We start from the raw sequence: 17,008 nt of genomic DNA, 5'->3' as shown, positions 1-17,008 counted from the left end.
TATCGGAAAGCATCGATCGGTGTGCAACTAAGATTCGCGCGACACAGACAATAATCTTGATATGAAAATTCTCCTTTCAGGGCTGTCGACGGTAAAGATAAGAAGAACAAGAAGAAGGGTCTCTTCTAATTGCATCGATCGGCAAGAAAAACAGACAGCGAGAAATAGGGCAGGCAGGAACGATTCCGGCGTGGCTAACGCACTTTCAGCCACGCTGTTTACTGATGACATACCGACAACGAACACGAATTAGGTAATTTCGATCAACGACAGGCATGATTCACGTGCGATATACTCGATCCCGTGAAAGAACCGACGATCTCATCGCATGCTTGAACGTTAATCGGAAGAATATCCGCTTAGGATCTCAAGAGCCGTGAGTTTGAAGATCTATGGAAGCAAAGAGCTAAGACGCTCTGAAACATGCAGGATTCGTGATAATCCGCTCTCTGAGATCACTCCGCGCTGTTGATCCATTAATCTACAGAACCGAGAATCCATGTACAGCCTAGTTTCTAGTACAAAAATTCTCTGATTAGAGGATCTTGAACGTAAGATTGATTAGTAGCGACTTAGCTGCGATATCCTCGTCGATATGCATCGTCCTGGACCATGTCGAGATTCATATGAGTGGTCTGCATTTCGTTTGTTGTTCGCGACACTTGATTCGTGCGAAGCTACAGACAGAAAAAAGAACGAGAACGTTTTCTTACGATGAGAGGCGTCTGCCTGCGCTTTTTTGCGCTTACTATCCGGCATCAGAGAGGAAAGGAGAAGAAGAGAGAATACACAATCATCTTATCACGCTCATCAGCATTCAACCGCGATCGCCATTTACTTCACGATAACAACTGTACAAAAAGAAACCCATATAGGCATAATTTTTTGGAGAACGTAACTTTCGTACTTTCCTTGGCGCGAGTTAGTTCCGTTTAAGCTTATGTATCTTTTTGCGTAAGAGAGCGTCATGTTCGTCACCCTCCGCTGATCGCGATTACACATACGTTAGTTTATGACTGGACAGAATTCGAGGGTATTCGTCATATCAATGTCATGCAACTATAACAATAGAACGTCTGATTTCGTGTTTTTGAAATAGAAAAACGATAGCAATATACTCTCGCCGAATACAATGAGTTCAATTGATCACTTTAGTGTTCTCAAATTATGATCTTGATATTGCAAGTATGTAATTGGAATGCGTATTTTTGAATTATCCGTTTATCTTGAAAAACGGGTCGTAAAATTATAATTTCATTTGATATATAATATACAAAGTGTCTTGGGTATCTTTGTTCTATCATTGTCTTGAAATTCTTTACAGAAATATCGAGGTATTAATGCAGAAATTAACAATAAACTAAAAAATTTCTAATGGGTCAATCGTAAATAAATCAAGGAAAATTAGCTTGTAAGGAAAAAAATCATTGAAATAATTGTACTTTATATTACATTAATAGGTAATATCGAATATCATCTCCTGTCGCAGAGGGAGGCTGAACATGATGTCGCCGAAAACAGCGGCCATATATTATATAAATATAAATATATATACATATATGCATATATATGTGTGTGAGGGTGTGAGTGTGTGTGTGCGTGCGTGTGTGTGCGTGCGTGTGTGTGCGTGTGTGTGTGTGTGTGTGTGTGTGTGTGTGTGTGTGTGTGTGTGTGTGTGTGTGTGTGTGTGTGTGTGTGTGTATAAATAAAAAGTGGAAGAAAACGTAAATGTAAGTCTAATTCATGTATATGTACACGTAAATCACGCCTTGCGACAGGCGCAGGAGATCGATTACAATAAGAACGGATCATTGTATAAATAATAAGTCTAGATTGGATCACTGCGATTCGAGACAGTGCGATTTTTTCTTTTTTTATCTTGCAACAAGATCGCTTACGGCCTCTTTACCGTGGCCGAAGTGCCAAACTTTACTTCCGAAACAATAATTTTTATACAGAGTGTTACCTAAGTAAGTACACAAACTTGAAGGGAATATTCCTTGGCTTATTTTAAGAAGAAAAGGTCCTATAAATATATGTCCTAAACTGCTTCGTTTTCAAAATACAGGGTGTCAAAGATGCACGCTTCTGGTGGATCCAAAAATGTTTTATCGGTACTAGAAAATGGTTCTTAATACCACATGTACGCCTACCAAATTTGAATAAAATATCTTTAACCGTTTTCCAGATTTTCGAAATTTTGATTTATTTATTTTTTCCACAACTTTGACACCCTGTATTTTGAAAACGAAACAGTTTAGGATACATGTTTATAGGACTTTTTCTTCTTAAAATAAGCTAAGGAATATCCCCTTCAAATTTGTGCTTACTTAGGTAACAGGTAGTTATAATTACAGCATCGCTTCGATTTCGGACGGTATCATGTCGATAACGCAAACGAAAAGCATTGTACCTGCGAAATTCTAAAACTATTTGTATTGTAGTCTTCTTCGAAATATTATATCTTTATTTCTTAATTACAAGTTATCGAATAAATATAAAACTACGCGGATTTGAAGTTACGATGTCTCTTTGGAGCATGCTACTGATAAAGTAGCGTTGATAAATGCTCGAAAATACCAACAAAATGCAGTTGCAATTTATCGGTGTGCCGTCGACGTTTACACGAACAAACGTTTACATTCGCGCCGTCTGGGATCCGCCCCATACGTCGATATGTTTAGAAGATAAGCTAATTAAGTTACTTCTGTGCCAAGACGAGCGAGGAAGCGAGCATTTTGTAATGCTGTAGCGGTCCCTTTGGTTACCGCGAGATGAAGCACACGGTATTCTCCTCGGGAAAATTACTCAGACGCGTTTAAAGGATTTTCAGGAGTAACGTGCTTATTTATCAATTAATACTCTCGACGGGATTTCAAAAACTCCGAAAGTAGTCAATCTTGTTTCCTTAATGGCCAGATTTAGTAATTTGACATATTGTTTGAAGACATGTAATTTATTATTCGATCTCATTAAAGATCTGTTCTTTTTAGTTACGCTTCCTACTACTTGTTTCTTCCTCTTCTTATTCTTCTTCTTCTTCTCCGTGGAATGCGAATATACATATTTGTTTCACATCGCATACTGGAAGTATAAAAAAAGGAACAGATCTACGAAACGATGCGGGGGCCAGTAAATATTGTCATTCGACGATTATCTATTAGTTTCTCAATGATGTCTTCTATTTACCGTGCTGTGCTTCCCCTATTTCCTTCATCTCATGGACGGTAGGGATGAGAAATGAGCGTACGCCACATTCCTATTTTGTACGCATTTTTCTAATTAGGCTCGCCGGCTCGAGCGCGTTTAGCTCTTTCGCCAAGATACAACTACCCAATCTCCCGTTCGCATCTGTGACACGCGTGATCGAATGATCGAAAGAAAACAGTCGCATTTATTGCCAGCGGGAATTCAAGGATACAAGTCTGAGAGACGCGAGAATGCCCTGAGACACGTCTAAGAACTGGGAAGACAATGTCACCTTCTGGATTACGTCCTTGCTCGTCTCTTGAAGATTCGCGCTGTTGACCAGGATCGTCAAGCATAGGATCGCCAGGATACTCTCGGAATTTGGAAAAAGCCTGAGAACTCTAGCAACCGGTCTATCTGAACATTCTAAGCGTAGAATCCGAGGATCTGGAACGAGATTGAAAGACCCCGAGGCTGCAAAGGCCCAAGAGGAGCACAGGGGATTCAAAGAAACCGGGAAACTAGGTTCTCACGTCTCTCTCAGATATTTCGTGTCGCCAAGGCGCAAATGAGGCGCAAAGCGTTAAGAATCGAAAAGATCAAACAGTTCTACAATATTATACAGGGTATTCCAGGTTAAACTCAATGGATGTACGCTATCCGAACGATTATAATAAAACTGCACGTACGCGCGCGCGCGAGTCCGCTTTGAAAAGTTTTTAGAAAGTCGATCGGAATTAAAATTGTTAAGAGAACCTCGTTGTGCCATTGTAATGATAGGATCGCAATTAAATATCCGTGTTAATTGATTACAGCGATTAATTTTCAATTCCATAAAATCTCAATGAATTAAGCTCCGTTAATTACTGTGCGACGCTTCCAAATCGGGGCAGTTTTGGCACTTTCTACTCGCTGATATCGGTGGCGTGTTCTCCAGTAAGTTTCTCCTAGAAGATCCGTCGTCGCTTCGTAGGTCTTGGCGAGGACCGGCAGATCGATTGTACTTAATTGTCGCACAAAGCCGCCTGATTCGCGCTTCTTTTTGCAACCGCGCCAAGGACGACGTCGAGTCAGGACGAAGGACCTCGCTTAGGGCCACGGGAGGCCAGTTGGGTGTTATCGATAGACTATGTGTATTTCTACGATACTTGTAATACTTGTTTTAAATGGTTACTCGTAAGATCATCGCGATTGCGTTCGCTCCGGGACGAGTCGAGGGACGAGAAGGGGGAGAGGTGACGAGAGCAAAGGGTGACGAGAGGGACGTAGATAGACGAAACAAATTTATATATTTTGCCGTGCCAGACGAAAACGAAAGCTGCCGCCGCTAATCGTAGACCAGTTGTAATAACGATTCACTATTGTATCGCGACGAACACCTTAGAGTATATATCCAAGTAAATTATATATAAAAATCATATAAAACAGCCAAGATGGTCGTCCGTTTCGCTCTTTCCCGCGAGCCTTCCCACTGATCCCACACGATAGTCCGATTGATTGATTTCTTATAGAAGTCGTGAAGATATTGATGAAGTCGAGAGGTCTGGAACTTGGAGCTGTCCACCGAATAGATACGAAGAGGACGCACGATCACAAGATAGGAATTTCCCGGCGGTATTTCCTAATTGTCGAACGCATTATCGCGAGCAAAGTCCAATTACTTGAACTAAAATTATTCTCTTATCTGATACAATTTCACGTTACTTAATTTCTGTTATTCGATATTTTTCCTAAAACTTAATTTTCTAAATGACAATAACAACGATATAATCAGCGGATATTAAAATAAAATGGATCATTTAGTTGCTTATCGATGTACGAAATTTAAGAAAATACGAAGAGGCCTAGACTTTCAATAATTCCCTTTGGTTTGGTATTATAGTCTTTTTACAAAATAATAATAATAATAATGCTTTTATAATAATTTTTTTAATTGTTATAACGATGTGATTAGCAGATATTAAAGTAAGATTAACTGTCAAATCGCGAGATTTAAGAAAATACGAAGAAGCAAATAATTCCGTTCGGTTTGATATTATAATTTTTTTTTATAAAATAATACTAATGCATCCGTAAAATTTTTCCAGATTGTTATACCTATACAGCACAAAATATTTTTAAAATATTTTAGAAATATTTTTTAGGAAGTTTAAAATAATTCACTATACTACAAACAAAATCTAGTCGTAAAATATGGATAACTAACATTTTTTGCAGCGAGAACAAAAGGTTTTGCTACTATTGTTAAATTACAACAAAAAAAGCACAAGAACGAACCTTGCGGCATTCGATAGTTATTTGGACGCAGAAAACGATCCCGTTTGCCAAATTGCTCTATCGCATGTCACACAATTTCGAGATATTTATAGTTAAAAAGATATTAATGACAGATGAACGATAGAGTCTATTGCGTCAAAATTGCAACTTACATAGCTATTAATAAGGATCGATGAAGTATTTTTTAATTAATGTTATTTAAATTTAAAGGTTTTTCAGGTCGCTGCGAAAACTAATCTGATGTCAAAGTTGATAAATTAAAAATGGCAGAGTTAATATAGCGGATATTAAAGGTAAGGCGTTTTAAGGGCAGAAAGTCCTAACAACTTAATTCTGATTGCGATTAAACTTCTCCGATACGTCACATATCGTAGTTATAATATGCCATAATACACTAAAATAGCCCATTTTTGCAACTTTTACTGAAAATATCTCAAAATTGTGACGTGATAGAGCAATTTGGCAAACAAAATTTTCTGCGTCCAAAAAACTATCAAATGCCGCAAGGTTCGTTCTTGTGCTCGAAAAAAGTCATTTTTTGTTGTACAGTGTTATATATAGCTCTCACTGCAAAAAATGTTAGTTATCCATATTTTACGACTAGATTAGCTAATTTTTTTTCGTGCAGGATTGCTTAAACTTTATTATAAATTGTTTTTTTTTTTAATTCAGTATGAAGAATAGGGCAAGGAAAGCCGTAACAAAATGCTCGTGTTTTATTATTTTTTAATAGACAATTATTATTTCAACCATAGTAAACTGCGCGCTGACAAATCGTCAGACTTGAAACACAATTCTGGTTGAAGTAGTAAATCCCCCCCCCCCCCAATTAAATCGTTACGATTTAATTTATGATGCTAAGCAAGCATCTAAAAACTGTAAAGAAATTATTGCGAAAAATATTACCTCAGCCAGGATTCGAACCTGGAACTTCCTTTTATTCCGTGAAGGGTGTCGTACGAATTCGACCACTGAGGCATGTGGTAATATTTATCGCAATAATACACGGAAAAAACGATATGGTTGCCACAGCCAAATAAATAGTAACATTTAGCGCAGCCATATCTGGTGGTTGTCACACCCACATTGATGTGGTGTCTTAACTATATTATAGTTGCCGCACCACCGCGCCAGCGCTGGTATCAATTCTCTATGGTTTTCCCAACCATATATAGGTGTATAGTGATCCATCAATGTGGGTGTGACAACCACAGATATGGCTGCGCCAAATGTTAATATTTTCTGGCTGTGGCAACCATATCGTTTTTTCCGTGTACCTATTATTAAATGAAGAACACGTATTATCATGCCCGCGTAAATAATAAATAATATTCAAATGGCTCCGCGGATTAAAATTCAGTATGAAGAATAGGGCAAGGAAAGCCGTAACAGGATGTTCATGTTTTATTATATTTTAATATTTTTTAATATTTTTCGCATAATTTCTTTACAGTTTTTAGATGCTTAATATCATAAATTAAATCGTAACGATTTAATTGGAGGAGGGGATTTACTACTTCAACCAGAATTGTGTTTCAAGGCTGACGATTTGTCAGCGCGCAGTTTACTAATATATGGTTGGAATAATAATTATCTATTAAAAAATAATAAAACACGAACATCCTGTTACGGCTTTCCTTGCCCTATTGTTCATACTGAATTTTAATTCGCGGAGCCATTTGAATATTATGTTTTTTTAAATCCAACCCCGGAATTATATCTAAACAAATTTTACATGTAAGTTTATAATAAACAGATATTCGAAATAAATGTTTATCGACACAAATACAAGCTTCGAAAATACTTTTTTTCTATGTTTAATATTTGTAAAACAAACGTAATATTTTCAAAATGTTGTTCAAAATTTTGTCATCAATTGTTTGAAAAATGTCAAAAAATTCGATAGAAGAACATGAAGAAAAAATATTCTTAAAACCACTCAAGATTTTTACAAATCTTTGTATTATGATAAATAGGTTTTTCGCTGCAATATTTTTATAGAAATATTTTTTGAAAACATGTCCCAATATTTTGTGCTGTATAGGTAACGATGTGATATTAAAGATTGACTATCAGATCGCTTATCAATAAACGAGATTTACGAAAATGCGAAGAGGCAGACATTTAAATAATTCATAATTTCGCTTTGATATTATAGCTAGTTTATTGTTTTCGTATTATAATTCTTTGTAAAGTAATGATGTGTCAATGACATCTGTAATAAACATCTCGAATAGCTACGCATATTAATATTTATCGCATCTTCGTTGGACTTTCTCTTGACCATAAGGTGGATTGTGCCTGGAATATTTTCATTGACAGCGAGAATCGGCAAGGAGGGGAAGGAGCCGAGACCTCTAAGCTGATCCCACGTCGTCGAAGAAGGCCTGCATTCTAGGAATTCCTTCTTCCGGCCTGCTTTTACTATTTCTCAACGTCGCCGTCGACTTGCGGTGGAAACGGCCAAGGAACGGCGTGTGTAACGGAAAAAATGGAGAACACCTGGGTATTAAATATTTATTTACACGCGTGTGTGATTCATACACACATACACACGTGCGCGCGCATGCCTCCTGTCGACAGGCGAAATTCTTTGCCTTCGTGATTAGCTTCGTTTTTACGCCGCGTTCTTCACGTCCGGCCTCGCGCGTGTCTCTCGCGGCAAATCTACATCTATACTATCGGGTGATATAAAAACGAATAAACTCACATAAACATAGCGAGTCACGCACCGCAAAGTCACAAATGCAGAGAGACGGACCTTTTTGGGTGTTGCCTTTCTGCATTAGTATCCGTAAACGGATATGAATACGATAAACATTCTGAAAGTAAATTAAACCCAAGAGGATCGTATAATTTTAATTAAAAATTAAAATTCCAGGCAAAATTGCCAGGATCGAGGCAATATTCGATAAAACTCCAACAAACTCGATCGTATTTACATTCAACAGCAAAATTACGCAGCATGTCCAAAATCGGGATATAAGACGTCTTTTATGCCCTGTCTAAACCAGAGGATGATCACTTGTGGCTCATCTTAGGATGCATTCCGTTCACGCATGCATCATTTATCCATGTTTAACATTTGGTGAACAACAAGGATCTTCTTCTTCTTAAATTTTTTGGCTCCTGCCGCCGAACGGCGGACAATACGGCCAGATATTCCCCTGTTTGATTAACAAAGACTAGATCACCGTTAGCGTGGCAAAGTCTAAATGGAAATTACAAAGTTTGTGTGTGAATTAATGCAGACAGTAACAGTCGCAGCACTTAAAAAAATTTTTTCGTTCCGGACAAAACACGTCCGAACTGGTCCGCGCACGTTGAGCGAATGTGAACAACAAGGATAAATGATGCATTATGCACATCGTGCGTGAAACTAAATGTACTCCTAGTGAGTAGTGTACACTACTCACTAGGATAAGCCACAAGTAGGATCATCCTCTGGTCTAGACAGGGTATTAGACATATCATAAGACGTCTTAAAGATGTCTTAAAGCTGTCCCGATTTTAGACATGCGTACTTTCTAGGTAAAAGCTCACTAAATTTCTGCAGAAAAATTGTCGATCTATGAACTGTTAAAACTGTAAAAAAAATTATAACAATCTTCCTGGGGACATTTTAAAGGGCAAAGCCTTTACTTTCACCTTCATAAATTGATTTTCGTCGAATATGCTTTTACATTAGGAAGTAAAGTGGGAAATTCAAGAATTAAACCTTGAAAATTTTGATGTATTAACATCTGTTTCGTTGACACAGATTGAAATTATTTATTTCTTATTATTTCGCATACACAAAGAAGAAGAGACTCATAACTTTAGATCGAGGACGATGGATCATGTAATTAGAATTTTTTACTTCAAGCGATTCTGCAATTCTTAAATTAACCAGGTTAATTATTAGTAATAGTTTGAAGTCTAATTCGGATATTGATTTTCGCTGATTCTCGATCTCCGCGATTCCCGATAAAAAAAGATTTATAACATTATAAGACGAAATCTGGATGAAATTGGGAATACTGCAATTATGTCTCAATATTTGCAACAATACTAGTAGAAAGAAGAAGAGTCCCTAGGGCCGGTTTTTGGTTTTAGGACCCTCTGAAATTAATCCGAAAATATCAGAAACGTTATATTTTTGTAAGAAAGTGATTTTAGTCTAAACGGACATACTTTCGTGCATGTTTATACTATAATTCTAATTAATCCCATTTTTACCACTAACGCGCTTTTATGTCACCTACATAGCATCTCCTTACATTTGTGTGTGGTGTTTGTGCGTGTGCGTGTGTACGCGTGTGTGTAAGGGACCCTCCTCCTTTAGACCTTTGTGCAAATATTGATAAATATTTGCACAATTTATTTCTAAACAATATTTCAGCAAGACAATAGCGTTATGAGGACTCATATCTTAGCGGAATATTTGCAAAATTAAATTTGGGAAAAAATTGTGAAATAATTGTGAAATAATTAAAAAATATAGGTATTTGAGTTTTATTATGTTACTTCGTGTTACGTAGCATATCTCTGTGTTTGCCTGATCGTCGATAGTATCCTTTCTCGTACATAAAATATGATGAACGGTGTTATATATGTACATACATACATAACTGTTATGTATATCGATGTTTGCTGGAGTGATTTTGCTTCTAAATGTCGAAATAACTGTGACAATCCTCTTAATTGAATGATGCAATTATATATTGTACAATTATTTGCGCAATTTTCCTATCGGGGATTTGAAATACGCTCTGCGAGTAAGTAGGGGAGATCGGCGCGAAGTCGTCACTATTTTTTCGGTGCCGATTTTTAATAACAAAACAAATAATTTTAGTAAAATGTGGTGTACCGTTGTAAAGAGTGAACCGTTGACTACAAAATTTATACGGGCATTTTTGGTCTACGTTGCTTTGTTCAACCGGTATAGAGTAAAAACGATAAAGGTGCAAAAATTGAAATGTCAAAATTGCCGGGGCGGAATTGTCACACCCCCGAGACGGAGTCGTCACTCCATTCTCGGACTGGATTTTAAATGAAAATACATAATTCCGATCATGAAAAATAATAGGATACATTTTATTAATTATTTTTTAATAGAAAAATGGAAACATTTATTAATTAAAAACACGATGGCGGAAAATAATTACAAGAAAAGCGCACGCACTTGTGTGCCCTATGCTCGCACGAAATGCACTGTTTCTCGTCAACTCTGTTCTTTGTCATCTCTGAGCACACGCAGCACATATTATCCAAGTCCTCGTCGGAATTCGACCACTGCTGCTTCCTTGACTTTGATTTTCGCCCTTTGATTTTTTAAGCTTCCATGATATCTTACGGCCACGTCATCCAAGTATCCTATTTCATCATTATTCTTCTTCAGCCAGTCATTCAACGTAGTTCTCGGGACTCTAAATTGTTTTGCGGTTACTTTTGTCTTAATTTTATCTTTTTTTACCGCAAGAACTGCCTTCCTGAGTTGCTCCTTGTCGACGGGAGTCGTTTTGTGATGGTACGTACGTACCATTTTCTTGCAATTGAGAAATACAATGACGCAACGAAAAATAGAGTAAAACCACCGGGATAAAGTCGTCGTAGTGACGAGTCTGCCCCGGTGGCTTGGTGACGACTTCGCCCCGGACACAGATTTTAAGTTTAATCGCTCATAAAATATTAGAAATCAACGAAAATAAAAAAAAAACTTCACTGGATTCGTGTTCAGCATGCATTACTCTTCAGAATCACTTATCTCGAGATTCGGAGAGAATAATAGGGGATACCGGGGCTAGACCGCTAACGGGTAAATCCGCCAAATCAAATATCTCGGAACCTGTATATTGTGCGAACTCGCTATTAACATTGTAAACGCTGCTTATGGTACCCATGTGACCAACGGAGTTTCGGCAGGTTACCTGCCGTGTTATGATTTTTACGAGGGCAAACGTGTTTTCGAAAGGTGAAAGTGAAATTTTCTGCGCGTGGAAATATTGTAATATCTGCAATAATATTTGCTCTCCAAATCTCGAGGTACGTGATTATAAAGAGTAATGCATGCTGAACACGAATCCAGTGTAGTTTTTTCATTATCATTAATGTCTAATATTTCGTGGGCGATCAAACCTGAAACTTATGTTTGGGGCTTATCCGCTAGTAACCACCCGGGGCTGGTCCGCTAGTCTCGTCAGTCTCGTCACTGTGGCGCGCCGGGCGCCAGGGTTCGAAAATATCATGATATTTATATAAATATCAAAATATCCGATATATATCGATATATATCGGATATTGGATATATATCTAAGAGGGGTCGAAAATATCATGATATTTATATAAATATCAAAATATCAAATATATATCGATATATATCCAATCGGATATTGGATATATATCCAAATGTGGATATTTATATATATAATTTTTCTATTTTAAAAAGAAGACTTAAAATTTCGTGTCAAAGAAAGTACTCGAAGTTTTTATTGTTTCTGAAAAATTATGAAAAATAAATGTTTTATACTTATAGTACTTATACTGTATAAGTTATACGTTATACATAACAAATACTAAATACACGAATGTCGAATATAGAACTGATAACACAAATCACGATACAATAGACAATATAAGAAAACAAAAAGAATTTACTTCTTTATAAGACATAAAAGATAAAAAAAAATTAAAAAATAAAATTATTCCATTATCGTAGATGAGGAGACATTGCCATCTGAAGAGTTTTCTGAAGTAGCAACTGCTTCAGTCATTTGCTCCAATTGCTCCTGCCATATCCAGTCTAAATTAGCTTTTTTCTTTCTTGTATCTTGATTTAAATATTTGAACATAAAAACTAATTTGCTAGCTTTTTCATTTCCTAGTCGATTACGGAGCTTCGACTGAATTATCCCAAAATTCGAAAAGAACCTTTCAAGACCTGCTGTTGCGGCAACAGAAGTAAGTAACTGGTTGCATAATTCAAGAAATTTTTCTTTCTCTGGCCATTCAGACTCAGGAACAGTCACAGATTTCCACCAAGTTAACGGATTTGTATTTCGAAATTGAGTGCCAAATAAAAATTTAGGAAATGGTCTTGTTTTAGTTGTTAGTGACATTACAAATGATATATAATCAGGATTTATAGCATTAAGAAATTCGAACGCCTGTTCTTTTTGAGTGCTATTTAGTCTTTCTCCTAGAAATCGATGATCAATCATATTTGCCAAATAATGTGGTGGTCCCAATGCCATATCTCTTCTTTTATAAAAATGTCTTTTAACAGGTAATGGTTGGTCAGTTAAGTCCATTTCTAATTTGTACCATATTTCAACGGCGACTGAAATGTTCGTTGTATCCCTCTGCATTCTATCTAACGCAATAGCAATTGGGTTAAGTCGTGCCATTAAATCTGCAGCATTTGTTGCTAGTTGACTACCATTTACAAGTTTTATAATATCGGGATTAATGTCTTCTTTACGGTCTTGACATAACTGAACCAGTATTCCTCTGTTGTCTAGATATGATTTTATCGCATCATTCATAGTGTTCCATCTTACCTCCAAAGGCATTTTAAGTTTTTTACCACCAGCTTGTTTGAATAGTGCAGAAGGCAGATGTTTATTTCGAAAATATTTAATAATTTTTAAAATACTATCTGTATATAGTTGCGGAATTTTCAATGTCCTTTGCCAGCAAATTTAATATATGTGCTGAACATCCATATTGTATTATATCTATGTCGGCATGCATCTGTTGCAAGTTTTTCACGCATTTTTTGCACCTTAGCTGCATTATCTGTTACGAAACTTCTTACCTTAAATGAAATAATAATAAATTTTACTCCGCCAGTAATGATTAACAGAAATATCATTTAAAAATTTAAATCGACTTTAATTAAAAATATATTTTTAATAATTTAATCATTTTTACCTTAACTCCAAAATTCTTTTCAGTAGCTTTAACAGCGTTAACAGCTACTTCTTTCAAATATAATGCAGTGTGTGAATTTCCTGAAGTATCTACTGTATCAACTAAAATTGATTCCCCATGTTGAGTCATGATGCTGCAGCAAACTATTGGTTCGTTATGAACATTACTCCAACCATCCAATGACATGGAAACAGTTTCACCTTGTAATTTTTGCTGGCATTTTTGTAATATATCCGAATAGACTTCGTTTAAAATAGGTCCTGCAATCTGATAAGCAGATGGCCTTTCATATCCAGGTCGTAACATACTACATGCTTTTTTAAATTCAACGTGATCAGCATGGTTAAATGGCGTATTAGTAGCATAAAAATATTTGCCAATTTGCTTATTTATTGCATTAGCATAAGTTTTAGATGTTAAAACAGGGTCTGTATCTCTTGCACATTTTATAGACATCTTTTGCTTTTTTATTGATGGAAACGACGTTATATTTATGCCTTTAGACTCTGAAAAAAAGTACCTTTACATTATTATGTAATGTGATCAAAGTGAGGTAAAAACACTAAAATAAAAAGATAAAAACTGATTATTTTGCACTGTAATTCATATTTTATAATTTAAACAATCAACAAACCTAGTTCAAGTTGAGTAAAACTGGACGAACTGGTTGATGGCTGCGTTTCTAAATTTCTTTGTGTGTCTGACGACAAGTTTGGATCGTCAGGATCTATTTCACTATTATTTTCACTTGGTGTTGCCCTAGCACTTTTTTCCTTGCTATTACATATTAAAATATGTTTTTCCATACGGGAAGGAATACCTTGCAGCTCTTTATTACATTTTATGCATCTTGCCCAATTTCCAGTATTGTTGTTTTTAGTAATACAATCAAAGTTTGCCCACACAGGATGCTTAGGTTTTGGCATTTTAAACTTAAAGATAAAACTTCGTATATATATTTGACAAAATTATAACATAACCTCTTTATGCAATGCAATCCGACGAATAGCAGGCAATAACAAAAGAAGCGAGATTCTTCCAAACTCAGTTGGGAAGAAATAAATGAAATAAATAAATAATACCAGCGTTGCCAGTGTTGCCACTATTCAATTTAGACTTTAAATTTTAAATCAATAGTTTTAGGAAACTAATATATATCGTGATATATATTAATATATATATTATATATTATTAATTATATATATTATATCGTGATATATATTATATATTATATAATATATATATTATATATATTATATATATTAAGGAAAAAAGTGCTAGGGCAACACCAAGTAAAAATAATAGTGAAATAGATCCTGACGATCTAAACTTGTCGTCAGACACACAAATAAATTTAGAAACGCAGCCATCAACCAGTTCGTCCAGTTTTACTCAACTTGAACTAGGTTTGTTGATTGTTTAAATTTTAAATGAAATATGAATTACAGTGCAAAATAATCAGTTTTTATCTTTTTATTTTAGTGTTTTTACCTCACTTTGATCACACTACATAATAATGTAAAGGTACTTTTTTTCAGAGTCTGAAGGCATAAATATAACGTCGTTTCCATCAATAAAAAAGTAAAAGATGTCTATAAAATGTGCAAAAGATACAGACCCTGTTTTAACATCTGAAACTTATGCTAATGCAATAAATAAGCTTATGCTACTAATACGCCATTTAACATTTAACCATGCTGATCACGTTGAATTTAAAAAAGCATGTAGTATGTTACGACCTGGATATGAAAGCCCATCCGCTTATCAGATTGCAGGACCTATTCTAAATTTCTAAACGAAGTCTATTCGGATATATTACAAAAATGCCAGCAAAAATTACAAGGTGAAACTGTTTCCATGTCATTGGATGGTAGGAGTAATGTTCATAACGAACCAATAGTTTGCTGCAGATCATGACTCAACATGGGGAATCAATTTTAGTTGATGCAGTAGATACCTCAGGAAATTCACACACTGCATTATATTTAAAAGAAGTAGCTGTTGACGCTGTTAAAGCTACTGAAAAGAATTTTGGAGTTAAAGTAAAAATGATTAAATTATTAAAAATATATTTTTAATTAAAGTCGATTTAAATTTTTAAATGATATTTTTGTTAATCATTACTGGCGGAGTAAAATTTATTATTATTTCATTTAAGGTAAGAAGTTTCGTAACAGATAATGCAGCTAAGGTGCAAAAAATGCGTGAAAAACTTGCAACAGATGCATGCCGACATAGATATAATACAATATGGATGTTCAGCACATATATTAAATTTGCTGGCAAAGGACATTGAAAATTCCGCAACTATATACAGATAGTATTTTAAAAATTATTAAATATTTTCGAAATAAACATCTGCCTTCTGCACTATTCAAACAAGCTGGTGGTAAAAAACTTAAAATGCCTTTGGAGGTAAGATGGAACACTATGAATGATGCGATAAAATCATATCTAGACAACAGAGAAATACTGGTTCAGTTATCTCAAGACCGTAAAGAAGACATTAATCCCGATATTATAAAACTTGTAAATGGTAGTCAACTAGCAACAAATGCTGCAGATTTAATGGCACGACTTAACCCAATTGCTATTGCGTTAGATAGAATGCAGAGGGATACAACGAACATTTCAGTCGCCGTTGAAATATGGTACAAATTAGAAATGGACTTAACTGACCAACCATTACCTGTTAAAAGACATTTTTATAAAAGAGATATAGCATTGTGACCACCACATTATTTGGCAAATATGATTGATCATCGATTTCTAGGAGAAAGACTAAATAGCACTCAAAAAGAACAGGCGTTCGAATTTCTTAATGCTATAAATCCTGATTATATATCATTTTATTTGTAATGTCACTAACAACTAAAACAAGACCATTTCCTAAATTTTTATTTGGCATTAAATTTCGAAATACAAATCCGTTAACTAATTTAACTTGGTGGAAATCTGTGACTGTTCCTGAGTCTGAATGGCCATAGAAAGAGAAATTTCTTGAATTATGCAACCAGTTACTTCTGTTGCAACCCGCAATAGCAGGTCTTGAAAGGTTATTTTCGAATTTTGGGATAATTCAGTCGAAGCTCCGTAATCGACTAGGAAATGAAAAAACTAGCAAATTAGTTTTTATGTTCAAATATTTAAATATATATATATATATATATATATATATATATATATAATGTATATATATATATATATTATTAATATTATACATATTATATATATATATTATATATTATATATTATATATTACTGCATAAATATCACGATATATATCAACGATATATATTATTCCATAAATATCATGATATATATCAACGATATATATCCGATATATATCACTGATATGTATCCTTCGAACCCTGCTATTTATCGTTCCCCCGCGAGAAACGCGGCTTGGTTAGGTTGCTCGAGGGTCCGCGCTGATCCTATGGCACCGGAACGCCGTCACGCGTGTTCCCCGTGGTAGCCCGCGTTGACAATGTGACGTGCCGTTGGGGAGTTTACGATTTGGTTAACCTCTGTATTCACGTCTAAATTGTTTTATGGAATAGGGAAAAACAATTATTTTTTAATGTTTCGCATAAAAATTTGAAATAAATTTTTATTTTTCTCTTAAAAA

The 17,008-nt window shown here is 35.3% G+C and overlaps 2 protein-coding genes across 3 annotated transcripts in view; one reads left to right on the top strand and one right to left on the bottom strand.

The window, feature by feature from the left end:
- Pnut (septin 7-like protein pnut) overlaps positions 1 to 4,621 on the top strand; it is a 72,939-nt gene extending 68,318 nt beyond the window's left edge. For both annotated transcript variants that reach the window (XM_071721850.1, XM_071721851.1), the window contains one exon: positions 81 to 4,621. In XM_071721850.1, coding sequence (XP_071577951.1) covers positions 81 to 129 — 49 coding nt within the window. In that variant the 3' untranslated portion in view covers positions 130 to 4,621. The remainder of the gene's footprint in view (positions 1 to 80) is intronic.
- Positions 4,622 to 10,882: 6,261 nt separating this feature from the next.
- On the bottom strand, positions 10,883 to 14,746 carry LOC139782794 (uncharacterized). The gene is made up of 3 exons (XM_071721874.1): positions 14,012 to 14,746; positions 13,378 to 13,883; positions 10,883 to 13,261 (listed from the first exon to the last, which is right to left on the bottom strand). The coding sequence occupies exons 1-3, from the start codon at positions 14,301 to 14,303 to the stop codon at positions 13,124 to 13,126; spliced, it is 936 nt and encodes a 311-aa protein (XP_071577975.1). The 5' UTR covers positions 14,304 to 14,746; the 3' UTR covers positions 10,883 to 13,123.
- Between the last annotated feature and the right edge of the window lie 2,262 nt (positions 14,747 to 17,008).

The sequence above is a fragment of the Temnothorax nylanderi genome, unplaced genomic scaffold, assembly GCF_030848795.1.
Source record: "Temnothorax nylanderi isolate EJ_2023f unplaced genomic scaffold, tnyl_v1.0 TNYL_tig0440_pilon, whole genome shotgun sequence".
NCBI classification, from domain to species: Eukaryota; Metazoa; Arthropoda; class Insecta; order Hymenoptera; family Formicidae; genus Temnothorax; species Temnothorax nylanderi.
This window is presented reverse-complemented; position numbering and strand designations above follow the sequence as displayed.